This window comes from Eleutherodactylus coqui, chromosome 10, assembly GCF_035609145.1.
Source record: "Eleutherodactylus coqui strain aEleCoq1 chromosome 10, aEleCoq1.hap1, whole genome shotgun sequence".
Taxonomy (NCBI): domain Eukaryota; kingdom Metazoa; phylum Chordata; class Amphibia; order Anura; family Eleutherodactylidae; genus Eleutherodactylus; species Eleutherodactylus coqui.
In genome coordinates, this window is record NC_089846.1 from 2,726,460 (window position 1) to 2,753,664 (window position 27,205).

The 27,205-nt window shown below is 45.4% G+C and overlaps 1 protein-coding gene across 4 annotated transcripts in view; it reads left to right on the forward strand.

Moving 5' to 3' along the window:
• The window catches only part of SYN1 (synapsin I), a 107,633-nt gene that overhangs the window by 25,093 nt on the left and 55,335 nt on the right, over nucleotides 1-27,205 (forward strand). For all 4 annotated transcript variants that reach the window (XM_066580000.1, XM_066580001.1, XM_066580003.1 and 1 more), the window contains exons 2-3: nucleotides 15,683-15,740; nucleotides 17,327-17,418. In XM_066580000.1, coding sequence (XP_066436097.1) covers nucleotides 15,683-15,740; nucleotides 17,327-17,418 — 150 coding nt within the window. The remainder of the gene's footprint in view (nucleotides 1-15,682; nucleotides 15,741-17,326; nucleotides 17,419-27,205) is intronic.

Sequence of the window (27,205 nt, forward strand, 5' to 3'; positions counted from 1 at the left end):
TGGTATTGATGCTGTCTTTGGGACCCTCCTCTATTTGTGACCTAATGGATCTCTCTTGTATTGATGCTGTCTTTGGGACCCTCCTCTATGTGTGTCCTGATGGATCTCTCTTGTATTGATGCTGTCTTTGGGACCCTCCTCTATTTGTGACCTGATGGATCTCTCTTGTATTGATGCTGTCTTTGGGACCCTCCTCTATGTGTGTCCTGATGGATCTCTCTTGTATTGATGCTGTCTTTGGGCCCCTCCTCTATGTGTGACCTGATGGATCTCTCTTGTATTGATGCTGGCTTTGGGCCCCTCCTCTATGTGTGACCTGATGATGGATCTCTCTTGTATTGATGCTGTCTTTGGGACTCTCCTCTATGTTTGACCTGATGGATCTCTCTTGTATTGATGCTGTCTTTGGGACCCTCCTCTATTTGTGACCTGATGGATCTCTCTTGTATTGATGCTGTCTTTGGGACCCTCCTCTATGTGTGACCTGATGGATCTCTCTTGTATTGATGCTGTCTTTGGGACCCTCCTCTATGTGTGACCTGATGGATCTCTCTTGTATTGATGCTGTCTTTGGGACCCTCCTCTATGTGTGTCCTGATGGATCTCTCTTGTATTGATGCTGTCTTTGGGACCTTCCTCTTTGTGTGACCTGATGGATCTCTCTTGTATTAATGCTGTCTTTGGGACCCTCCTCTATGTGTGTCCTGATGGATCTCTCTTGTATTGATGCTGTCTTTGGGACCCTCCTCTATGTGTGTCCTGATGGATCTCTCTTGTATTGATGCTGTCTTTGGGACCCTCCTCTATGTGTGACCTGATGGATCTCTTGTATTGATGCTGCATTTCCTTATCTTCTGTTTTTTAAATGTTTTTACTATATCTGTAGTTCTCCATAAACCGTTCTTTAATGATACATTTCTGCATTGCTGTCTTGGACGGTCTTGTAATAGGGATACTTGGGTCAGGTGCCATTCATGTATTGCCCATGTACTATAGTGAATGGCCATCGGTAGCCCCGATGTCACAGATTGCCAGCATCGTCTCTACTGAACCGTGTATTATAACAATGGAACATCACCCCCATCATTGCCGACACTTGCATGAAGTAGAGCTGGATGTGCTTTAGCTAATAAACCATTGAGGATGAGCAGATGGCCTCGTCTAATTTGGCCCACGATAATCATGAACTAATTGCAGCAACCTGGTATGCAATCTGAGGGCCTAGTGGCCGCCACAGCCAGTGTGTGATGATGGAGATGTACTGATTAGGCTGTGGCACGACCTGTAGCTCCAGGGGGCTTCACAACTTCTCGGTGTTCTGGTCCTGCTCGTCGCCTACTCTGGATGTCTTCTTGCAGCTCAACCCTCATCATGTAGCTTGTTGACTCATCAAGACAACCCTTCTCTTAAAGCATCCGCCCCGGGGAATCAGACGGTCACCACTGACTAGGCAGGATGCTATTCCTATCCCCTCATATAAACTTCATATCACCGAAAATACCTTATCTATCGACTCCCAAAATCCCAAAGACTTTGCACTGTCCTCCGACACTGGTCAACTGGGGAGGGCTGATAAAGTCCATAGATATAAGTAGGGTCATAAAAGGTCTCCAATTGTTAGTGAAAGGATTTCCCAATCAATGGTGGTGTCTTCTGGCAAGACTGATGTCTATGGACAGCTCAGGGGTCACTAGTAGAGATGAGCGAGCGTACTCGGAAAAGCACTACTCGCTCGAGTAATGTGCTTTATCCGAGTATCGCTGTGCTCGGGTCTGAAGATTCGGGTGCCGCTGCGGCTGACAGGTGAGTCGCAGCGGGGAGCAGGGGAGAGCGGGTGGTAGAGAGGGAGAGAAAGATCTTACCTCCGTTCCTCCCCGCTCTCCCCTGCAGCTCCCCGCTCCGTGCCGGCACCCGAATCTTCAGACCCGAGCACAGCGATACTCGGATAAAGCAAATTACTCGAGCGAGTAGTGCTTATCCGAGTACGCTCGCTCATCTCTAGTCACTAGCAACAATAGGAAGATTTAATGACAGTGGAAATATCAACAATGAGCATGGACATGGGAGGAGGAAGGAGAAGGTCAGGAATAAAGGTTACTTATTGCATGTTATGCACATACTGTAGGACCAAACTGACGGGGTAATGCACAATAGATGACTGAGAGACAGAGGAAGATCACATGGAGGCACAAGAGGACTTGTAATACTGCCACCTATAAAAAAGAACTACTTTAATACTGCCCGCTATGTACAAGAATATAACTACTATAGTACTGCTCCCTATGTACAAGAATATAACTACTATAATACTGCCCCCTATGTACAAGAATATAACTACTATAATACTGCCCCCTATGTACAAGGATATAACTACTATAATACTGCCCCCTATGTACAAGAATATAACTAGTATAATACTGCTCCTATGTACAAGAATAAAACTACTATAATACTGCCCCCTATGTATAGGAATATAACTACTATAATACTGCCCCATATGTACAAGAATTTAACTACTATAATACTGCCCCCTATGTACAAGAATATAACTACAACAATACTGCCCCCTATGTACAAGAATATAACTAGTATAATACTGCCCCCTATGTACAAGAATATAACTACTATAATACTGCCCCCTATGTACAAGAATATAACTACTATAATACTGCCCCTATGTACAAGAATATAACTACTATAATACTGCCTCCTATGTACAAGAATATAACTACTATAATACTGCCCCCCTATGTACAAGAATATAACTACTATAATACTGCCCCCTATGTACAAGAATATAACTACTATAATACTGCTCCTCTGTACAAGAATAAAACTACTATAATACTGCCTCCTATGTACAAGAATATAACTACTATAATACTGCCCCCCCCCCCACGTACAGGAATATAAATACTATAATACTGTCCTCTATGTACAAGAATATAACTACTATAATACTGCCCCCTATGTACAAGAATATAACTCCTATAATACTGCCTCCTATGTACAAGAATATAACTACTATAATACTGCCTCCTATGTACAAGAATATAACTACTATAATACTGCTCCTATGTACAAGAATATAACTACTATAATACTGCCCCCTATGTACAAGAATATAACTACTATAATACTGCCCCCTATGTACAAGAATATAACTAATATAATACTGCCCCCTATATACAAGAATATACCTACTATAATACTGCCTCCTATGTACAAGAATATAACTACTATAATACTGCCCCCTATGTACAAGAATATAACTACTATAATACTGCCCCCCTATGTACAAGAATATACCTACTATAATACTGCCTCCTATGTACAAGAATATAACTACTATAATACTGCCCCCTATGTACAAGAATATAACTACTATAATACTGCCCCCTATGTACAAGAATATAACTACTATAATACTGCCTCCTATGTACAAGAATATAACTGCTATAATACTGCCACTATGTACAAGAATATAACTACTATAATACTGCCCCTATGTACATGAATATAACTACTATAATACTGCCCCCGATGTACAAGAATATAACTACTATAATACTGCCCCCCTATGTACAAGAATATAACTATTATAATACTGCCACTATGTACAAGAATATAACTGATATAATACTGCCTCCTATGTACAAGAATATAGCTACTATAATACTGCCCCCTATGTACAAGTATATAACTACTATAATTTTCCCCTCTATGTACAAGAATATAACTACTATAATACTGCCCCCTATGTACAGGAATATAACTACTATAATACTGCCCCCTATGTACAGGAATATAACTACTATAATACTGCCCCTATGTACAAGAATATAACTAGTATAATACTGCCCCCTATGTACAAGAATATAACTAGTATAATACTGCCCCCTATGTACAAGAATATAACTACTCTAATACTGCCCCCTATGTACCAGAATATAACTACTATAATACTGCCCCTATGTACAAGAATATAACTACTATAATACTGCCCCCCTATGTACAAGAATATAACTACTATAATACTGCCCCCCTATGTTCAAGAATATAACTACTATAATACTGCTCCCCTATGTTCAAGAATATAACTACTATAATACTGCTCTTATGTACAAGAATATAACTACTATAACACTGCCCCCTATGTACAAGAATATAACTACTATAACACTGCCCCCTATGTGCAAGAATATAACTACTATAATACTGCCCCCTATGTACAAGAATATAACTACTATAATACTGCCCCCTATGTACAAGAATATAACTACTATAATACTGCTCCTATGTACAAGAATATAACTACTATAATACTGCCCCCTATGTACAAGAATATAACTACTATAATACTGCCCCCTATGTACAAGAATATAACTACTATAATACTGCCCCCTATGTACAAGAATATAACTACTATAATACTGCCCCCTATGTACAAGAATATAACTACTATAATACTGCCCCCTATGTACAAGAATATAACTACTATAATACTGCCCCCTATGTACAAGAATATAACTACTAGAATACTGCCCCCTATGTACAAGAATATAACTACTAGAATACTGCCTCCTATGTACAAGAATATAACTACTATAATACTGCTCCTATGTACAAGAATATAACTAGTATAATACTGCCCTCTATGTACAAGAATATAACTACTATAATACTGCTTCTATGTACAAGAATATAACTACTATAATACTGCCCCCTATGTACAAGAATATAACTACTATAATACTGCCCCCTATGTGCAAGAATATAACTACTATAATACTGCTCCTATGTACAAGAATATAACTACTATAACACTGCCCCCTATGTACAAGAATATAACTACTATAATACTGCCCCCTATGTACAAGAATATAACTACTATAATACTGCCCCCTATGTACAAGAATATAACTACTATAATACTGCCCCCTATGTACAACAATATAACTACTAGAATACTGCCCCCTATGTACAAGAATATAACTACTAGAATACTGCCCCCTATGTACAAGAATATAACTACTATAATACTGCCCCTATGTACAAGAATATAACTACTATAATACTGCCTCCTATGTACAAGAATATAACTACTATAATACTGCTCCCTATGTACAAGAATATAACTACTATAATACTGCCCCCTATGTACAAGAATATAACTACTATAATACTGCCCCCTATGTACAAGAATATAACTACTATAATACTGCCCCTATGTACAAGAATATAACTACTATAATACTGCCTCCTATGTACAAGAATATAACTACCATAATACTGCCCCCTATGTACAAGAATATAACTACTATAATACTGCTCCTATGTACAAGAATATAACTACTATAATACTGCTCCTATGTACAAGAATATAACTAGTATAATACTGCCCTCTATGTACAAGAATATAACTACTATAATACTGCTTCTATGTACAAGAATATAACTACTATAATACTGCCCCCTATGTACAAGAATATAACTACTATAATACTGCCCCCTATGTGCAAGAATATAACTACTATAATACTGCTCCTATGTACAAGAATATAACTACTATAACACTGCCCCCTATGTACAAGAATATAACTACTATAATACTGCCCCCTATGTACAAGAATATAACTACTAGAATACTGCCCCCTATGTACAAGAATATAACTACTATAATACTGCTCCCTATGTACAAGAATATAACTACTATAATACTGCCCCCTATGTACAAGAATATAACTACTATAATACTGCCCCCTATGTACAAGAATATAACTACTATAATACTGCCCCTATGTACAAGAATATAACTACTATAATACTGCCTCCTATGTACAAGAATATAACTACTATAATACTGCCCCTATGTACAAGAATATAACTACTATAATACTGCTCCCTATGTACAAGAATATAACTACTATAATACTGCCCCTATGTACAAGAATATAACTACTATAATAATGCCTCCTATGTACAAGAATATAACTACTATAATACTGCCTCCTATGTACAAGAATATAACTACTATAATACTGCTCCCTATGTACAAGAATATAACTACTATAATACTGCCCCTATGTACAAGAATATAACTACTATAACACTGCCCCCTATGTACAAGAATATAACTACTATAATACTGCCCCTATGTACAAGAATATAACTACTATAATAATGCCTCCTATGTACAAGAATATAACTACTATAATACTGCCTCCTATGTACAAGAATATAACTACTATAATACTGCCCCCTGTGTACAAGAATATAACTACTATAATACTGCCCCCTATGTACAATATAACTACTATAATACTGCCCCTATGTACAAGAATATAACTACTATAATACTGCCCCCTATGTACAAGAATATAACTACTATAATACTGCCCCCTATGTACAAGAATATAACTACTATAATACTGCTCCCTATGTACAAGAATATAACTACTATAATACTGCCCCCCTATGTACAGGAATATAACTACTATAATACGGCCCCCTATGTATAAGAATATAACTACTATAATACTGCCCCTATATACAAGAATATAACTACTATAATACTGCCCCCTATGTACAAGAATATAACTACTATAATGCAGCCCCCTATGTACAAGAATATAACTATATAATTCTGCCCCTATGTACAACAATATAACTACTATAATACTGCCCCCTATGTACAATAATATAACTACTATAATGCAGCCCCCTATGTACAAGAATATAACTACTATAATACTGCCCCCTATGTACAAGAATATAACTACTATAATACTGCCCCCTATGTATAAGAATATAACTACTATAATACTGCCCCCTATGTACAAGAATATAACTACTATAATACTGCCCCCTATGTACAAGAATATATCTACTATAATACTGCCCCCTATGTACAAGAATATAACTACTATAATACTGCCCCCTATGTACAAGAATATAACTACTATAATACTGCCCCCTATGTACAAGAATATAACTACTATAATACTGCCATCTATGTACAAGAATATAACTACTATAATACTGCCCCCTATGTACAAGAATATAACTACTATAATACTGCCCCCTATGTACAAGAATATAACTACTATAATACTGCCCCCTATGTACAAGAATATAACCACTATAATACTGCCATCTATGTACAATTATATAACTACTATAATACTGCCTCCTATGTACAAGAATATAACTACTATAATACTGCCCCCTATGTACAAGAATATAACTACTATAATACTGCCCCCTATGTACAAGAATATAACTAATATAATACTGCCCCCTATGTACAAGAATATAACTACTATAATACTGCCCTCTATGTACAAGAATATAACTACTATAATACTGCCCCTATGTACAAGAATATAACTACTATAATACTGCCTCCTATGTACAAGAATATAACTACTATAATACTGCCCTCTGTGTACAAGAATATAACTACTATAATACTGCCCCCCTATGTACAAGAATATAACTACTATAATACTGCCTCCTATGTACAAGAATATAACTACTATAATACTGCCCCCTATGTACAAGAATATAACTACTATAATACTGCCCCCTATGTACAAGAATATAACTACTATAATACTGCCCCCTATGTACAAGAATATATCTACTATAATACTGCCCCCTATGTACAAGAATATAACTACTATAATACTGCCCCCTATGTACAAGAATATAACTACTATAATACTGCCCCCTATGTACAAGAATATAACTACTATAATACTGCCATCTATGTACAAGAATATAACTACTATAATACTGCCCCCTATGTACAAGAATATAACTACTATAATACTGCCCCCTATGTACAAGAATATAACTACTATAATACTGCCCCCTATGTACAAGAATATAACCACTATAATACTGCCATCTATGTACAATTATATAACTACTATAATACTGCCTCCTATGTACAAGAATATAACTACTATAATACTGCCCTCTATGTACAAGAATATAACTACTATAATACTGCCCCTATGTACAAGAATATAACTACTATAATACTGCCTCCTATGTACAAGAATATAACTACTATAATACTGCCCTCTGTGTACAAGAATATAACTACTATAATACTGCCCCCCTATGTACAAGAATATAACTACTATAATACTGCCTCCTATGTACAAGAATATAACTACTATAATACTGCCCCCTATGTACAAGAATATAACTACTATAATACTGCCCCCTATGTACAAGAATATAACTACTATAATACTGCCTCCTATGTACAAGAATATAACTACTATAATACTGCCCCCTATGTACAATATAAGCGCTATATGGTCTCTGTCATAGGCACGCTGTGGATTCTGTGAGGCTCTGCAGTATTTTCTTATCAAAAATTGCGTCACATTTCTCCCAGTTTTAGTGCCGTTTGTGACTCGGCCTTCACCCTGCTGATGAGCGCTGCTCTGTCGTCCTACTGCTTCCAGCTACATGAGCGCAGTGCACACTGCCAGTAGTGTGCGCCGCTGCCATGGGTCAGATGATGCGACGTCCGCACTCGTTAGATGGAGTTGTGAAGTCATTAGCGCCCCCCAGCCAGACCCCCGTTACATGTAGCGGCCGGGCAGTAATATTGTTGTGGCGAGGCAGAGATCCGGAGGTGGCGGTCAGTAGGAGACGCCGTCCTGCAGTCACACGGCCGGAGGGGCAGCGCTCTGGTGGTCTCATCCTCGTTATATAAGGCTCTCATTTATTCATACCCCCCCATCCCCCGCAGCAGCATTGCAGATTACAACCACACTGCCCGCAGTAGGCGTCCGCTGCCCTTGTGCCCGTTACTGCTGGTTGGCAGGATAATGAGCAGGAGCGGGTACAGCAGCACCCGGAGTGCCACGGTGAGGTGAGGAGAGCAGCTGCTTCAGCAGACGCCTCCATTATACCTCGTCACGCAGAGCATCTCGCCTGCAGGAATGAACCGCCTCATCCCTTCTCCTTCTAGTAATAGCACCCTATTACCAAGCTGAGCCGCGGGCGGGGGTCTGCAGAGAGCTGCCAGTGATGTCAGAAGGGGCATCCGCTTACCACCCCTGTTTATAGCGCCCGCTCAGCTGACCTCTGCTTGTCCGTGTGTCAGCGCGGCGCGCAGCACGTATGCCGTGTGGTAGGCCATCGTTTTCGAGGGGTTAATTTACACTCACGGTTTTTCTCTCGCCGCTCGGTTCGCTTTTCTGCGATTCTGTAGATTTCCTCGGATTGCGCATTTCATGAGCGGGATGCGAGTTTAAAAGTGTTCCTATTGAAAAAACATGCAATTTCATCCGTGAATCGCCTTCGCTTAGATTATGGCAGTTTGCTGAGCGCGGTGTCCGCATGTAGGCGCCGCCGCAGGGTTAGACGCACCCCGGGAGTCGGTCTGAATACCACGGGCTGAAACAAAACCTTCCGCTCAGTGGTTTGGTTTGCGGCAGCGCGGCGCCGGCTCTTCTCGCACGCAGGCGTTCTGCACGGACGCACCGTCAATATCGCGGGGTTTGAACAGTCAAAATAAAAACCTCCCCGGATCTCGCTCTGCCGCACTCCGTGACGGCGAGGGCATGTGCAAGTCTGAAGCTGCCCTCACACGGGCGAGAATCTTGCGCGAGGTTTGTGCGTGGCGAGACGAACGACTACGAACGGCATTCTTTAGAATGGGCTTATTCACGAGCGATTTTTTTGCGGCATGTTCTATCTTCGGGCGTTCCCTCGCAACGCCCCGCCCAGTGGGACCTTTAGGAACGCCACAGCGCCCTCGTGGGTGGGAAATCAGGGGGAAACACTTGGCGTTCCTGCGACGCGCGTGAGGCACGCCTGAGGATCGCGGTCACAGAGAAGCCATGCCAGCTGTTTTTGATTGAAGACCGCCTCGCCTTGGCATGAAAAGTGCGCGTCGGCAGGCGCAGTATTGGGCGCAGTTTCCTGGCCCGATATCGCACTCGCCCGTGCGGATCTGGCCGTATTTACATGGCGGGAGCGGTATCGGAGACGTGCGGACAGATATCGCTCTTATGATGTGATGAGACTTGTGAGGACACGGCTTCGCGGTACGCACGATTATACGATTATCTTGGGCGTGAAGAGCGCGCGCGGCTTCCAAAGGGGAAACTGAAGTCGCATCACATTTGCATGAAAACGACCCTACCTGCGCGGGCAGCGCCATATTTGGCCTCCCTGTAGATGACTGGCGTGGCACAATACACGGACAGCCCGTCTGGTTCTCGGTGGGATGTGCGGGACGCCGCGGATTTCATGTCCCGTTCTCGCGCTATAATCGCATTAATTGGGGCGTTCAGCAATTTTTAAACGCAGACGGGGTCCGACTGAGAAGCCGCTCTTGTGCGCGGACCGTTCGAGCGCGCCATCAGTCTGAGAACCTCGGACGCACGCCAGCCTGCGCACTGTCTGAGTGGGATGCGGTTCTGTAGATTAGCGCGACTCGTGCGATGTATTAACCCATTATTTCTGGACGCGCTCTCTGACATGCTGCAGCTTTTCCGTCTCGCAGCGGCGCCGCACCAGGAGGAGCGCCGTGTGAATTAACCCCTAGCAAACAATGAGGCGGTACGAGTTCAGTGCGATTGTCGCCCGTGTGAGTACGCCCCACATGGCACTCCTGCGGGCTGTTTTATGGCGTCGCTCGCTGCCCCCCGCCGCTGAGGCTTCTTCTCTCGCAGCAGCAGTGCGAAGTAATTCTCAGTCTCGCCCCCTCGTTGCAGAAATCTGTGGCAGCAGATAAAAGCCGTCAGCGGCACAAGGAGCGCAGGGAAGATAAGACACACAAATAGGCTTAAGGATTGGGAAGCCTCGGGGAAGGAGCGCCGCAGCCAATGGCTGCTTGTCTGCAGGGATTGCGCATCGGTACAAGATGCAGGGGGCCAGTCGTCGACTAATGACTCAAGGCTTCATCCGTGTATTACTGAGCGCCCCGACCGCCTGACCTGCTTTCAGAGCTCCGACGGACGTCCCCCCATTCATCATCTTCAATGGACAATCACCTTGGACAGGAGGGAGCGGTCCTTGCTGATGGTTTCCATGAATAACTGTGGGTGACCGCAATACTAACCTCACTAATGGCCTGCACATCCATCTTGACAGCCAGGCTCCTGCTCTAACCAACAGGAGGGGCAGTTTAACCCCTTACATGCCCCCAATCAATAGCAACTGCAGAATGTCCGCGGAGGAGGGGGCTCTTTCTCCAACACATTATATGTCCCCCAGAGTGCGGCCAGTAACATCTGCAACACATTATATGTCCCCCAGAGTGCGGCCAGTAACATCTCCAACACATTATATGTCCCCCAGAGTGCGGCCAGTAACATCTACAACACATTATATGTCCCCCATAGTGCGGCCAGTAACATCTCCAACACATTATATGTCCCCCAGAGTGCAGCCAGTAACATCTCCAACCCTTTATATGTCCCCCAGAGTGCAGCCAGTAACACCTCCAACCCATTATATGTCCCCCCAGAGTGCGGCCAGTAACATCTCCAACCCATTATATGTCCTCCAGAGTGCAGCCAGTAACATCTCCAACACATTATATGTCCCCCAGAGTGCGGCCAGTAACATCTCCAACACATTATATGTCCTCCAGAGTGCAGGCAGTAACATCTCCAACACATTATATGTCCCCAAGAGTGCGGCCAGTAACATCTCCAACACATTATATGTCCCCCAGAGTGCGGCCAGTAACATCTCCACCACATTATATGTCCCCCAGAGTGCAGCCAGTAACATCTCCAACACATTATATGTCCCCCAGAGTGCAGCCAGTAACATCTCCAACACATTATATGTCCCCTAGAGGGCAACCAGTAACATCCCCAACACATTATATGTCCCCCAGAGTGCGGCCAGTAACATCTCCACCACATTATATGTCCCCCAGAGTGCAGCCAGTAACATCTCCAACACATTATATGTCCCCCAGAGTGCAGCCAGTAACATCTCCAACACATTATATGTCCCCCAGAGTGCAGCCAGTAACATCTCCAACACATTATATGTCCCCTAGAGGGCAACCAGTAACATCCCCAACACATTATATGTCCCCAGAGTGCGGCCAGTAACATCTCCAACACATTATATGTCCCCCAGAGTGCAGCCAGTAACATCTCCAACACATTATATGTCCCCCAGAGTGCAGCCAGTAACATCTCCAACACATTATATGTCCCCCAGAGTGCGGCCAGTAACATCTCCAACACATTATATGTCCCCCAGAGTGCGGCCAGTAACATCTCCAACACATTATATGTCCCCCAGAGTGCGGCCAGTAACATCTCCAACACATTATATGTCCCCCAGAGTACGGCCAGTAACATCTCCAACACATTATATGTCCCCCAGAGTGCGGCCAGTAACATCTACAACACATTATATGTCCCCAGAGTGCAGCCAGTAACATCTCCAACACATTATATGTCCCCCAGAGTGCAGCCAGTAACATCTCCAACCCTTTATATGTCCCCCAGAGTGCAGCCAGTAACACCTCCAACCCATTATATGTCCCCCCAGAGTGCGGCCAGTAACATCTCCAACCCATTATATGTCCTCCAGAGTGCGGCCAGTAACATCTCCAACCCATTATATGTCCTCCAGAGTGCGGCCAGTAACATCTCCAACACATTATATGTCCCCCAGAGTGCGGCCAGTAACATCTCCAACACATTATATGTCCCCCAGAGTGCGGCCAGTAACATCTACAACACATTATATGTCCCCCAGAGTGCGGCCAGTAACATCTCCAACACATTATATGTCCCCCAGAGTGCAGCCAGTAACATCTCCAACACATTATATGTCCCCTAGAGTGCAGGCAGTAACATCTCCAACACATTATATGTCCCCCAGAGTGCGGCCAGTAACATCTCCAACACATTATATGTCCCCCAGAGTGCGGCCAGTAACATCTCCAACACATTATATGTCCCCCAGAGTGCGGCCAGTAACATCTACAACACATTATATGTCCCCCAGAGTGCGGCCAGTAACATCTCCAACACATTATATGTCCCCCAGAGTGCAGCCAGTAACATCTCCAACACATTATATGTCCCCTAGAGTGCGTCCAGTAACATCTCCAACACATTATATGTCCCCTAGAGTGCAGGCAGTAACATCTCCAACACATTATATGTCCCCCAGAGTGCGGCCAGTAACATCTACAACACATTATATGTCCCCCAGAGTGCGGCCAGTAACATCTACAACACATTATATGTCCCCCAGAGGGCAGGGGTAATCGAATTGAGGGACCCAGAACTTGATCAGTGGTCCTAAGAGTCGCTGTATCAGAGCGGTCTCCTTCCCATAACTACACGTCTAGCCTGCAGATATAGCAGTGCTCTCACTGATCACTGTCTTGCGGGTTTCTTAAGTGATTGTCAGTGGGACTTTCTAATGTTTATAGCGCATCGCACAAACACCCCTGAAGCGCCGGCCTGCGATGCGTTTTTAACATTAGAAAGTCCCACTGACAATCGCTTTAAAAAAACGCAGCGATAAAAAACCGCCAGTGTGTGTGAGCCCTTACGTAGAAGAACGCTGCAAGGCTCACTGAGGCGCTACGGAGGCCGGTGGGTGAATAGACAGATTTCTGTAGCCAATCAGATGAACAATGTATCCAAAAAAGAAAAAATACCTAAACTAGAAGCCCCGTCTGTCAGTCAGCCCCTCGGGAGACGCCGGCGGCATTAGAAAGGGCGCAATCACCCCGCCAAAGGCCAAACTAATAAAGAGAGCAGCATTGCCAGCAGCCCCGATGGCGGACTGCTGGCGGGTGTCACATGGGCGGGAAGGAGATCAGGGCACGTCCTATCTTAAGGGGTCTGGCGGCAGCTTTGGTTTACGCCATGCGATGAGAGCAGACACTCTGCGGACCTCCGCTGATAGCCACGGCCTGATATCGGCTGACTAGGATGGCGACCGGCAATCAGTTCCTGCCTTCCTCCCAGCAGGACTTATACATGAACAGTCAGATTCTCGGCTAACTGAGGAGTCGGAGGTTTGGCTTACTGACTCCACAGCCCTGGCTACACGATGGTGGGGCCCTTGGGGGCCCGGGACATGGATTTCAGTTTTAAAAGAGAGCACCCTGGAAGTGGCCCCTTGTGCCACGATACGGGCATGCAGCCGTTGTCGAACCTGTGTTCATTCACTTCGTCTGCAGGCGACGGCAGACGACTTCCTCTATGATGGCCACTTCAGTAGACTTCCGTGGTAGCGGGGTCACACAACACATCCTACGCTTCAACTCTGCATTCGGGTCTCTTATGGGGGCCACAACACAAAACTGAAAGCCATGTTCCCTTGATCTCCAAAGTCAATCTGTGCCAATAGATTTTCAATAGCCGGAGACGCTGTGAGATTGGAAGGGGCGCGGTTCTGTGCCGCTCCCCACCCTATAAAGCCGCCTGCACACGGGATTCCTGCAGTGGAGTTCGACCCGGTGCCCGGCCAGTGCCCACCCCCTACCTCTCCACCATCTTCTATGCTGATGATGTGCCAGCCGGCGCACATCCACAGTACAGAGGACGCCGCGCCATCACTATGGCGATGACGCGGCTGCCGCGACCATGCTGCAATGCTGATTGCAGAATGGCCGTGGGATGGACAGCTTCCATTGACTTCAATGGAAGCCGGCTGTGTGTAGCCCGCACAAAATCACAGCATGCTGCAGTTTCTCTCCCGCGTGGGGGAAGGGGGGGAAATCGCAAACGATTTCCGCTCGCGGGCTGGAGATTGCGTATTGTCATAGCATGCTACGGGCTGGAAATGCTGTGGTATCTCGCTCCAGATTTCACATTGCAAATCCGCCCGTGTGCAGACGGCCTAAGATCAGCCTCATCAGCTGGCTCCCCCGCACTGCCACCAACAGTGAACTAGTAGGGGGAATAGGGAGCGTTAACACATGTCTCACCTCTCCAAGCCCCAGCATGGTCATTAGGGGATTAATCACTCCTCAGGATCGCCATCTTCTCCACCCAGGACGGTTGGCACCACTCTCAGGAACCCACTTTTACACCTGGAGCTTCTGCAGCAGTTCACAGCATTCCACACTGCATATAACCTGGCCGCCTGGCCACTCGCTATACATCAACTTGGCCCTGTCTGTTCAGCCTGATGCCATAACTCATCACACATCATAAACAGTCCAGTTACCAGAGCACTTCTCTCACCCATCCTACCCAGGAGCCACAAGCTGTCTACTAAGGGAATTTACCCACATTTTACCAAACCTCATCAGGTGTCTCCTAATTAGCATTGGGGTACCGTTTATCTGCCTCTACTGGCCATTTCCGGTACTGTCCCCCTTCAGACTAGAAATGTTTTAGACACCAAGAAAGTATGGTGACCAGCCCAGTGGGCCCAGTAATAGGTGATATATATATATATGCAGAGCAGCTGTGACACCGCAGTGCTTGGTGTATCGCACCTCGCCCCTCCGGGGATCTGTTGGAAACGGCTAAACTCCAGCCACACCCAGAGCAGCTTCTAAAGTCTCTTGCAGGTTGCTGATGGAAGACCATTATGTCCGACCCACCTACCAATCAGCACAGAGAGAATAAGCGGATGCTGCTCTCGCTGTGACTGGAGACGTGCCTCGTGATGTCAGGTCTGATGACGCCTTCCATTCATGTTGCAGGGTGAAAATCTTCAAGGGGAAGAAAATCAGCGGAGAGTTTGACATCAAAGTGGAACAAGTAAGTGGAGACAGTCTGAAGGGTTCGTATACCAGCCATATTGTGTATATATATATACTCCTTCTAGGGAGGGATGTTACTGACAATGAGTGTGTATATAGGTATATCACCTTCTATAGTATACCTCCCCAACTCTGAGGCCTCTGGAGGAGGGATGGAGGTTCTGGCTCGGATCTTCTTGTTAGGCTTCCATCTTGCCCCCCTCCCCCGCTGCCCGGACGGATGAAGACTATGGAGCTGGTTGTCGCATGACTACACAACTGTTACCGGCCAGAAACTCCTGCAGCTCCTTCAGGCCGCCCTCACACGGGCGTCGTTGCGCAGTGTCTAGCGCTATGTTTTCAGCGCTGCCCTAAACGCTGTACAACGCACCCGTTCACTTCGCCGGGCCGCTCCCACCAGGCTGATGACGCAGCGTTCCCACCGTTGCGCTCTGACAGCGACGCATGTTCTATTCTTGCCTCGTTTTTGGCAGCGTTAACCGCACTCCGGTTTTCGGGGGGAGCGCTTGAATATAAGCCCTACCCCGACAATCAGTCTGAGCTACACTAGATGGAGAAAGACTCCACACTCCCCTAGCCGCTGCCGTCCGGCCGCTGGTCTCTGCCGCTGATCCGGGCCTCCCCTGCACTCACAAGTGTATTGCTGTAGGCCAGGTTTGAGAGCCCCGCCTCCAGCAATAGATTGCTGTGATTGGTTCTCAGCGCCGGCTTAATGCCCAATCACAGCCCTTCATTGTCTCAGCCAATCAGAGCCGGCCGCTCATGGTTGGGGATATTTTGGCGAGTCTCTTATGGTTTGTTTTATTGTCTTATATATATATATTCGGTGCGCCTCACGCCGCCCACAGAATCGCACGATTTTCTTGCAATGTGAGAGTGAAAGCGCAGAATTATGCAGCCAATGATCTTCAATGGTTTCCTTCACATTTGGGATCTTTTCACTCGTGATGTTGTGAGAAGAAAAAAAAGCGCGGCATGCCCGATCTGTCTGCGTTTTGGGGTTCTTGTGATTGGTTCTCAGCGCTGGCTCGAGAGGAGGGGGAATGTGGAGGGAAAGGGGGGGACGCGGAGGGGGTAGGGGGTATGCTGAAGGAGGGAGAGGGGACACGGAGGAGAGGAGGGGGGACACAGAGGGAGGAAGGGGGGACACGAAAGGGAGGGAGGGACGCAGGGGGAGGGGGGATTGGAAGGATTCATCTCGGTTGGATTCTTTAACATGACAACACCTTGACGGTGTGAAGACTTTTGCACCCGCTGTCTGCTGTGGACTGGCGCTGCTGATTACCTGCGCCCCTTGCTGTACCCGTCAGTCTGCTGCAGTCGGTGTTGGAAAGCATCCAGCGCCGTCTGTCGCCCCTCCTCTCCGGCAGCCATTAGCGCTCCTGCGGGACGGCGTTTTATGGGTCGGAATAGCTGTTTTTTTACTGGATCTATAAAATACTTTATAAAGCTGGAGATTAAACGTCGCGTCTTCCAACCACGCGGGATCTCTGCGGGAAGCAGAAGTCCTAGAATTTACACCAAGTATGTAGTGTGGAGGAGCACAACCCTCATCATCCATCTTCTGCCCTCTTCTATCCGCAGGCCGAGTTCTCTGATCTCAACCTGGTGGCCCACTCCAATGGAACCTTCTCTGTGGACTTGGAAGTCATGAGGAACGGCGTGAAGGTCGTCAGGTGAGCAACTGTCCTGCAGTCTGGCATCTGTTGGTCCGGACGTCAGGCCTGTCAGATGGGATCACCAGTAGGATCAATTACTGAAGTGCTCAAGAAAGGGTTAACAAGGTTTTTCAAGTTGAAGAAAAATTTGGGAGAGGCCTTTAGTGGCCCCAGTAGTAATAGAGACCTCAGTAGTAATAGTGACCCCAGTAATAATAGTGACCCCTTAGGTCACCCCAGTAGTAAGAGTGACCACTTTAGTGGCCCCAGTAGTAATAGAGACCCCAGTAGTAATAGTGACCCCTTTAGTGACCCCAGTAATAATAGTGACCCCTTAGGTCGCCCCAGTAGTAAGAGTGACCACTTTAGTGGCCCAGTAGTAATATTGACCCCCTTGGTGGCACCAGTGGTAATAGTTACTCTGTTAGTGACCCTAATAGTAATAGTGACCCCTTTTGTGACCCCAGTAGTAAAAGTGCCCCCTTTTGTGACCCCGGTAGTAATAGTGACCAGTTTAATGGCCGCAGTAGTAATAGTGACCCACACAGTGGCCCCAGTAGCAATAGTGACCCCTTTCATGGCTTCAGTAGTAATAGTGACCCCAGTAGTAATAGTGACCCCAGTAGTAATAGTGACCCCTTTAGTCGCCCCAGTAGTAATAGTAATCCCTTAAGTGGCCCAAGTAGTCATAGTGACCCGGTTAGTGGCCCCAGAATTAATAGTGACCCTTTTAGTGGCCCCAGTAGTAATGGTGACAACTTTAGTAACCATAGTAGTAATAGTGACGCCCATAGTGGCTCCAGTAGTAATAGTGACCCCTTTTGTGGCCCCAGTAGTAATATTGACCCCAGTAGTAATAGTTACTCTGTTAGTGACCCCAGTAGTAATAGTGACCTTTTTAGTCGCCCCAGTAGTAATAGTGACCCCTTTATTGGCCTCAGTAGTAATAGTGACCCTAGTAGTAATAGTCACTCTGTTAGTGACCCCAATAGTAATAGTGAACCTTTAGTCGGCCAAGTATTAATAGTGACCCCCTTAGTGGTCCCAGTAGTAAAAGTGGCCGCAGTAGAAAGAGTGACCCCAGTAGTCCTAGTAACCACTTTAGTAGCCGCAATAGTAATAGTGACGACCATTGTGGCCCCAGTACTAATAGTAACCCTGTTAGTGGCCCTAGTAATAATAGTGACCCCTCTAGTGGCCCTAGTAGTAATAGTGGCCCCAGTAGTAATAATGACAACTTTAGTGGCCACAGTAGTAATAGTGACCCTATAGTGGCCCCAGAAGTAATAGTGACCTCCATAGTGGCTCCAGTAGCAATAGTGGCCCCTTTAGTGGCCCCAGTAGTAATTGTGACCACTTTAGTGGCCCCAGTAGTAATAGTGACCCTAGTAGTAATAATGACCCCTTTAGTGGCCCCAGTAGTAAAAGTGACCCCAGTAGCAATAGTGATCTATTTAGTGGCCCTTAGTAGTAATAGTGACCCCAGTAGCAATAGTGATCTATTTAGTGGCCCTTAGTAGTAATAGTGACCCCAGTAGTAATAGTGGCCCCTTTAGTTACCCCAGTAGTAATTGTGACCCCTTTATTGGTCCCAGTAGTAATAGTGACTCCAGTAGTATTAGTGACGCCTTTAGTAGCCCCAATTAGTAATAGTGACCTCCATAGTGGCCCCAGTAGCAATAGTGGCCAATTAAGTGGCCCCAGTAGTAATTGTGACCGCTTTAGTGGCCCCAGTAGTAATAGTGACCCCAGTAGTAATAATGACCCCTTTAGTGGCCCCAGTAGTAAAAGTGACCCCAGTAGCAATAGTGATCTATTTAGTGGCCCTTAGTAGTAATAGTGACCCCAGTAGCAATAGTCATCTATTTAGTGGCCCTTAGTAGTAATAGTGACCCCAGTAGTAATAGTGGCCCCTTTACTTACCCCAGTAGTAATTGTGACCCCTTTATTGGTCCCAGTAGTAATAGTGACTCCAGTAGTATTAGTGACGCCTTTAGTAGCCCCAATTAGTAATAGTGACCCCATCAGTGGCCCCAGTAGTAATAGTGGCCCCAATAGTAATAGTGACCCTTTTAGTTGCCCCAGTGGTAATAGTGGCCCCAGTAGTAATAGTGACTCCTTTAGTGGCCCCAGTACTAATAGTGACCCCGGTAGTAATAGTGATCCCTTTAGTGGTGCAGTTGTAATAATGACCCCTATGGTGGCCCCAGTAGTAATAGTGACCTTTTTAGGTGCCCCAGTAGTAATAGTGACCCCTTTTTTGACCCCGTAGGAATAGTGACCCCTTTTGTGGCCCCAGTAGTAATAGTGACCCCTTTTGTGGCCCCAGTAGTAATAGTGACCCCTTTAGTGGCCCCACTTGTGGCCCTTGTAGAAATAGTGACCCCAGTAGCAATAGTGATAACTTTAGTGGCCCCAGTAGTAAAAGTGACCCCTTTGATGGCCCCAGTAGTAATAGTGACGAGTTTGGTGGCCCCAATAGTGATAGTCACTTTGTTAGTGACCCCAGTAGTAATAGTTACTCTGTTAGTGACCCCACTAGTAATAGTCACTCTATTAGTGGCCCCAGTAGTAATAGTCATTCTGTTAGTGACCCCAGTAGTAATAGTGACCCCTTTAGTGGCTCCAGTAGTAATAGTGACCTCTTTAGTGGCCCCAGTAGTAATAGTGACCACTTTAGTGACCCCAGTAGTCCTAGTAACCACTTTAGTAGCCGCAATAGTAATAGTGATGCCCATTGTGGCCCCAATACTAATACTGACCCCGTTAGAGGCCCCAGTAATAATACTGACCCCAGTAGTAATTGTGACGCCTTTAGTGGCCCCATTTAGTAATAGTGACCTCTTTAGTGGCCCCAGTGATAATAGTGACTTCAGTAGTAATAGTGACCCCTTTAGTGACCCCAGTAGTAATAGTGGCCCCAGTAGTAATAGTGACCCCTCTATTGACCCCATAGTAACAGGGACTCCTTTTGTGGCCCCTGTAGAGATAGTGACCCCAGTAGCAATAGTGACCCCTTTAGTGGCCCCAGTAGTAATAGTGGCCCCTTTATTTACCCCAGTAGTAATTGTCACCCCTTTATTGGCCCCAATAGTAATAGTGACCCCTTTAGTGGCCCCAGTAGTAATAGTGACTTCTTTGATAGCCCCAATAGTAATAGTGGCCCCAGTAGTGATAGTCACTCTGTTAGTGACCCCTGTAGTAATAGTGATCCCAATAGTAATAGTCACTCTATTAGTGGCCCCAGTAGTAATAGTCATTCTGTTAGTGACCCAGTAGTTATAGTGACCCCTTTAGTGGCCCCAGTAGTAATAGTGAGCCTAGTAGTAATAGTGATCTCTTTAGTCGCCCCAGTAGTAATGGTGACCCCAATGGTGACCCCTTTGGTGGCCCCAATAGCAATAGTGGCCTCAGTAGTAATAGTGACCCCAGTACAATGGTCATAGTGATTGTAAATGTGGCGGGTAAACTGGGCATAGTGATTGTAGTTGAGGCATGTATAATGGATATAGTGATTGTAGATTAAGGTATAGTGATTTGGATGAGGCGAGTACAATTGGCATTGTAGACTAGGCATAGTGAACCAACCTAATGGTTTTCTTTATCCCCTGTATGGGCTGTAGACAGTATTGACCCCAGTAGTATTAGTGACCTCTTTAGTGGCTCCAGTACTAATAGTGACCCCCATAGTGGCTCCAGTAGTAATGGTGAACCCCTTTAGTGGCCCCTGTAGTAATAGTGACCCCTTTAGTGATCCCAGTAATAATAGTGACCCCTGTAGTAGCCTCAGTAGTAATAGTGGCCCGAGTAGTCATAGTGACCACTTTAGTGGCCCAGTAGTAATAATGACCCCTTTGGTGGCCCCAGTAGTAATAGTAACCCAAGTAGTAATATTTACGGTGTTAGTAACCCCAGTAGTAATAGTCAATCTGTTAGTGACCCCAGTTGTAATAGTGATCTCTTTAGTGGCCCCAGTAGTAATCATGACCCCTTTATTGGCCCCAGTAGTATTAGTGACCCCAGTAGTATTAGTGACCTCTTTAGTGGCCACAGTAGTAATAGTGACCCCATCAGTGGCCCCAGTAGTAATAGTGGCCCCAATAGTAATAGTGACCCTTTTAGTTGCCCCAGTGGTAATAGTGGCCCCAGTAGTAATAGTGACTCTTTTAGTGGCCCCAGTACTAATAGTGACCCCGGTAGTAATAGTGACCCCTTTAGTGGTGCAGTTGTAATAATGACCCCTATGGTGGCCCCAGTAGTAATAGTGACCTTTTTAGGTGCCCCAGTAGTAATAGTGACCCCTTTTTTGACCCCGTAGGAATAGTGACCCCTTTTGTGGCCCCAGTAGTAATAGTGACCCCTTTTGTGGCCCCAGTAGTAATAGTGACCCCTTTAGTGGCCCCACTTGTGGCCCTTGTAGAAATAGTGACCCCAGTAGCAATAGTGATAACTTTAGTTGCCCCAGTAGTAAAAGTGACCCCTTTGATGGCCCCAGTAGTAATAGTGACCAGTTTGGTGGCCCCAATAGTAATAGTCACTTTGTTAGTGACCCCAGTAGTAATAGTTACTCTGTTAGTGACCCCACTAGTAATAGTCACTCTATTAGTGGCCCCAGTAGTAATAGTCATTCTGTTAGTGACCCCAGTAGTAATAGTGACCCCTTTAGTGGCTCCAGTAGTAATAGTGACCTCTTTAGTGGCCCCAGTAGTAATAGTGACCACTTTAGTGACCCCAGTAGTCCTAGTAACCACTTTAGTAGCCGCAATAGTAATAGTGATGCCCATTGTGGCCCCAATACTAATACTGACCCCGTTAGAGGCCCCAGTAATAATACTGACCCCATTTAGTAATAGTGACCTCTTTAGTGGCCCCAGTGATAATAGTGACTTCAGTAGTAATAGTGACCCCTTTAGTGACCCCAGTAGTAATAGTGGCCCCAGTAGTAATAGTGACCCCTCTATTGACCCCATAGTAACAGGGACTCCTTTTGTGGCCCCTGTAGAGATAGTGACCGCAGTAGCAATAGTGACCCCTTTAGTGGCCCCAGTAGTAATAGTGGCCCCTTTATTTACCCCAGTAGTAATTGTCACCCCTTTATTGGCCCCAATAGTAATAGTGACCCCTTTAGTGGCCCCAGTAGTAATAGTGACTTCTTTGATGGCCCCAGTAGTGATAGTCACTCTGTTAGTGACCCCTGTAGTAATAGTGATCCCAATAGTAATAGTCACTCTATAAGTGGCCCCAGTAGTAATAGTCATTCTGTTAGTGACCCAGTAGTTATAGTGACCCCTTTAGTGGCCCCAGTAGTAATAGTGAGCCTAGTAGTAATAGTGATCTCTTTAGTCGCCCCAGTAGTAATGGTGACCCCAATGGTGACCCCTTTGGTGGCCCCAATAGCAATAGTGGCCTCAGTAGTAATAGTGACCCCAGTACAATGGTCATAGTGATTGTAAATGTGGTGGGTAAACTGGGCATAGTGATTGTAGTTGAGGCATGTATAATGGATATAGTGATTGTAGATTAAGGCGGGTATAATGGGCATAGTGATTTGGATGAGGCGAGTACAATTGGCATTGTAGACTAGGCATAGTGAACCAACCTAATGGTTTTCTTTATCCCCTGTATGGGCTGTAGACAGTATTGACCCCAGTAGTATTAGTGACCTCTTTAGTGGCTCCAGTACTAATAGTGACCCCCATAGTGGCTCCAGTAGTAATGGTGAACCCCTTTAGTGGCCCCAGTAGTAATAGTGACCCCTTTAGTGATCCCAGTAATAATAGTGACCCCTGTAGTAGCCTCAGTAGTAATAGTGACCCGAGTAGTCATAGTGACCACTTTAGTGGCCCAGTAGTAATAATGACCCCTTTGGTGGCCCCAGTAGTAATAGTAACCCAAGTAGTAATATTTACGGTGTTAGTAACCCCAGTAGTAATAGTCAATCTGTTAGTGACCCCAGTTGTAATAGTGATCTCTTTAGTGGCCCCAGTAGTAATCATGACCCCTTTATTGGCCCCAGTAGTATTAGTGACCCAGTAGTATTAGTGACCTCTTTAGTGGCCACAGTAGTAATAGTGACCCCCATAGTGGCTCCAGTAGTAATAGTGACCCCCTTTAGTGGCCCCAGTAGCAATAGCCACCACTTTAGTGACCCCTAGTAGTAATTGTGACTGCTTTAGTGGCCCCAGTAGTAATAGTGACCACTTAAGTGGCCCAGTGGTAATATTGACCTCTTTGGTGGCCCCAGTGGTAAAAGTGACTCCAGTAGTAATAGTTACTCTGTTAGTGACCCCAGTAATAATAGTCATTCTATTAGTGACCCCAGTAGTAATAGTGACCTCTTTAGTGACCACATTAATGGCCACAGCAGTAATAGTGACCCGCATAGTGGCGCCAGTAGTATTAGTGACCCCATTAGTGGCCCGAGTAATAATAGTTACCCCTTTAGTGGCTCCAGTAGTAATAGTGACCACTTTAGTGTCCCAATAGCAATATTGACCCCTTTCATGGCTCCAGTAGTAATAGTGACTCCAGTAGTAATAGTGACCCTCACAGTGGCCCAAGTAGTAATAGTGACCCTCACAGTGGCCCAAGTACTAATAGTGACCCAGTTAGTGGCCCCAGAATTAATAGTGACCCTTTTAGTGGCCCCAGTAGTATTGGTGACAACTGTAGTGGCCCTAGTAGTAATAGTGACCCCCATAGTCGCTCCAGTAGTAATAGTGACCCCTTCTGTGGCCGCAGTAGTAATAGTGGCCCCTGTAGTAATAGTTACTCTGTTAGTGACCCCAGTGGTAATAGTGACCACTTTAGTCGCCCCAGTATTAATAGTGGCCCAAGTAGTAATAGTGACCCCTTTAGGGGCCCAGTAGTAATAATGAACTGTTTGGTGGCCCCAGTAGTAATAGTGACCCCAGTAGTAATAGTTACTCTGATAGTGACGCCAGTAGTAATAGTGACCTTTTTAGGTGCCCCAGTAGTAATAGTGACACCTTTATTGACCCCATAGTAATAGTGACCTCTTTAGTGGCCCCAGTAGTAATGGTGAACCCCTTTAGTGGCCCCAGTAGTAATAGTGACCCCTTTAGTGGTCCCAGTAGTACAAGTTACCCCAGTTGTAATAGTGACCACTTTAGTGGCCCCAGTACTAACAGTGACCCCAGTAGTAATAGTGAGCCCTTTAGTGTCCCCAGTAGTAATATTGACACCTTTAGTGGCGCAGTTGTAATAAGGACCCCTTTAGTGGCCCCAATAGTGACCCCTTTAGTGGCCCCAGTAGTAATAGTGACCCCAGTAGTAATAGTGGCCCCTTTAGTTACCGCATTAGTAATTGTGACCCCTCTATTGGCCCCAGTAGTAATAGTGACTCCAGAAGTATTAGTCACGCCTTTAGTAGCCCCAATTAGTAATAGTGACCCCTTTAGTGACCCCAGTAATAATAGTGACTTCAGTAGTAGTAGTGACCCCAGTAGTAATAGTGACCCCTTTAGTGGCCCCAGTAGTAATGGTGACCCCTTTAGTGGCCCCAGTAGTAATAGTGACCCAAGTAGTAACAGTGACCCTTTTAGTGATTCCAGTAGTAAAAGTGACCCCAGTAGTAATAGTGACCATTTTAGTGGCCCCAGTACTAATAGTGACCGCAGTAGTAATAGTGAGCCCTTTAGTGTCCCCAGTAGTAATATTGACCCCTTTAGTGGCGCAGTTGTAATAATGACCACTTTGGTGGCCCCAGTAGTAATAGTGATCCCAGTAGTAATAGTTACTCTGATAGTGACCCCAGTAGTAATAGTGACCTTTTAGGTGCCCCAGTAGTAATAGTGGCCCCATTAGTAATAGTGACTCAAGTAGTAATAGTAAGCCCTTTAGTGTCCCCAGTAGTAATATTGACACCTTTAGTGGCACAGTTGTAATAATGACACCTTTGGTGGCCCCAGTAGTAATAGTGACCCCAGTAGTAAAAGTGACCTTTTTAGGTGCCCCAGTAGTAATAGTGGCCCCAGTAGTAATAGTGACCCCTTTATTGACCCCGTAGTAATAGTGAGCCCTTTAGTGGCCCCAGTAGTAATAGTGACCCCTTTAGTGAGGCAGTTGTAATAATGACCCCTTTGGTGGCCCCAGTAGTAATAGTGATCCCAGTAGTAATAGTTACTCTGTTAGTGACCCCAATAGTAAAAGTGACCTTTTTAGGTGCCCCAGTAGTAATAGTGACCCCTTTATTGACCCCAGTAATAATAGTGAACCCTTTTGTGGCCCCAGTAGTAATAGTGACCCCTTCTGTGACCCCAATAGTGACCCCTTTAGTGGCCCCAGTAGTAATAGTGACCCCAGTAGTAATCATGACCTCTTTAGTGGCCCCTGTAGAAATAGTGACCCCAGTAGCAATAGTGACCCCTTTAGTGGCCCCAGTAGTAAAAGTGACCCCTTTGATAGCCCCAGTAGTAATAGTGACCCCTTTGGTGGCCCCAATAGTAATAGTGGCCCCAGTAGTGATAGCCAGTCTGTTAGAGACCACAGTAGCAATAGTGACCCCAATAGTAATAGTGGCCCCAGTAGTGATAGTCACTCTGTTAGTGACCCCAGTAGTAATAGTTACCCAAATAGTAATAGTCACTCTATTAGTGGCCCCAGTAGTAATAGTGGCCCCTTTAGTGGCCCCAGTAGTAATAGTGACTCCAGTAGTAATAGTGGCCCCAGTAGTAAAAGTGACCCCAGTAGTAATAGTGAGCCCTTTGGTGTCCCCAGTAGTAATATTGACACCTTTAGTGGCACAGTTGTATGACCCATTTGGTGGCCCCAGTAGTAATAGTGACCCCAATAGTAAAAGTTACTCTGTTAGTGACCCCAGTAGTAAAAGTGACCTTTGTAGGTGCCCCAGTAGTAATAGTGGCCCCAGTAGTAATAGTGACCCGTTTATTGACCCCGTAGTAATAGTGACCCCTTTTGTGGCACCAGTAGTAATAGTGACCCCTTTTGTGGCCCTAGTAGTAATAGTGACCCCTTTAGTGGTCCCAGTAGTAAAAGTGACCACAGTAGTAATAGTGACCACTTTAGTGGCCCCAGTACTAATAGTGACCCCAGTAGTAATAGTGAGCCCTTTAGTGTCCCCAGTAGTAATATTGACACCTTTAGTGGCACAGTTGTAATAATGACTCCTTTGGTGGTCCCAGTAGTAATGGTGACCCCAGTAGTAAAAGCTACTCTGTTAGTGACCCCAGTAGTAAAAGTGACCTTTTTAGGTACCCCAGTAGTATTAGTGGCCCCAGTAGTAATAGTGACCCGTTTATTGACTCCATAGTAATAGTGACCCCTTTTGTGGCCCCAGTAGTAATAGTGACCCCTTTTGTGGCCCCAGTAGTAATAGTGACCGTTTTAGTGGCCCCAGTAGTGACTCCTTTAGTGGCCCCAGTAGTAATAGTGACCCCTGTAGTAATAATGACCCCTTTAGTGGCCCCTATAGAAATAGTGACCGCAGTAGCAATAGTGGCCCCAGTAGTAAAAGTGACCCATTTGATAGTCCCAGTAGTAATAGTGACCCCTTTGGTGGCCCCAATAGTAATAGTTGCCCCAGTAGTGATAGTTACTCGGTTAGTGACCCCAATAGTAATAGTCACTCTATTAGTGGCCAAAGTAGTAATAGTCATTCTGTTAGCGGCCTCAGTAGTAATAGTGACCACTTTAGTGACCCCAATAGTCCTAGTAACCACTTTAGTAGCCGCAATAGTAATAGTGACGCCCATTGTGGCCCCAGTACTAATAGTAACCCTGTTAGTGGCCCCAGTAATAATAGTGACTTCAGTAGTAATAGTGA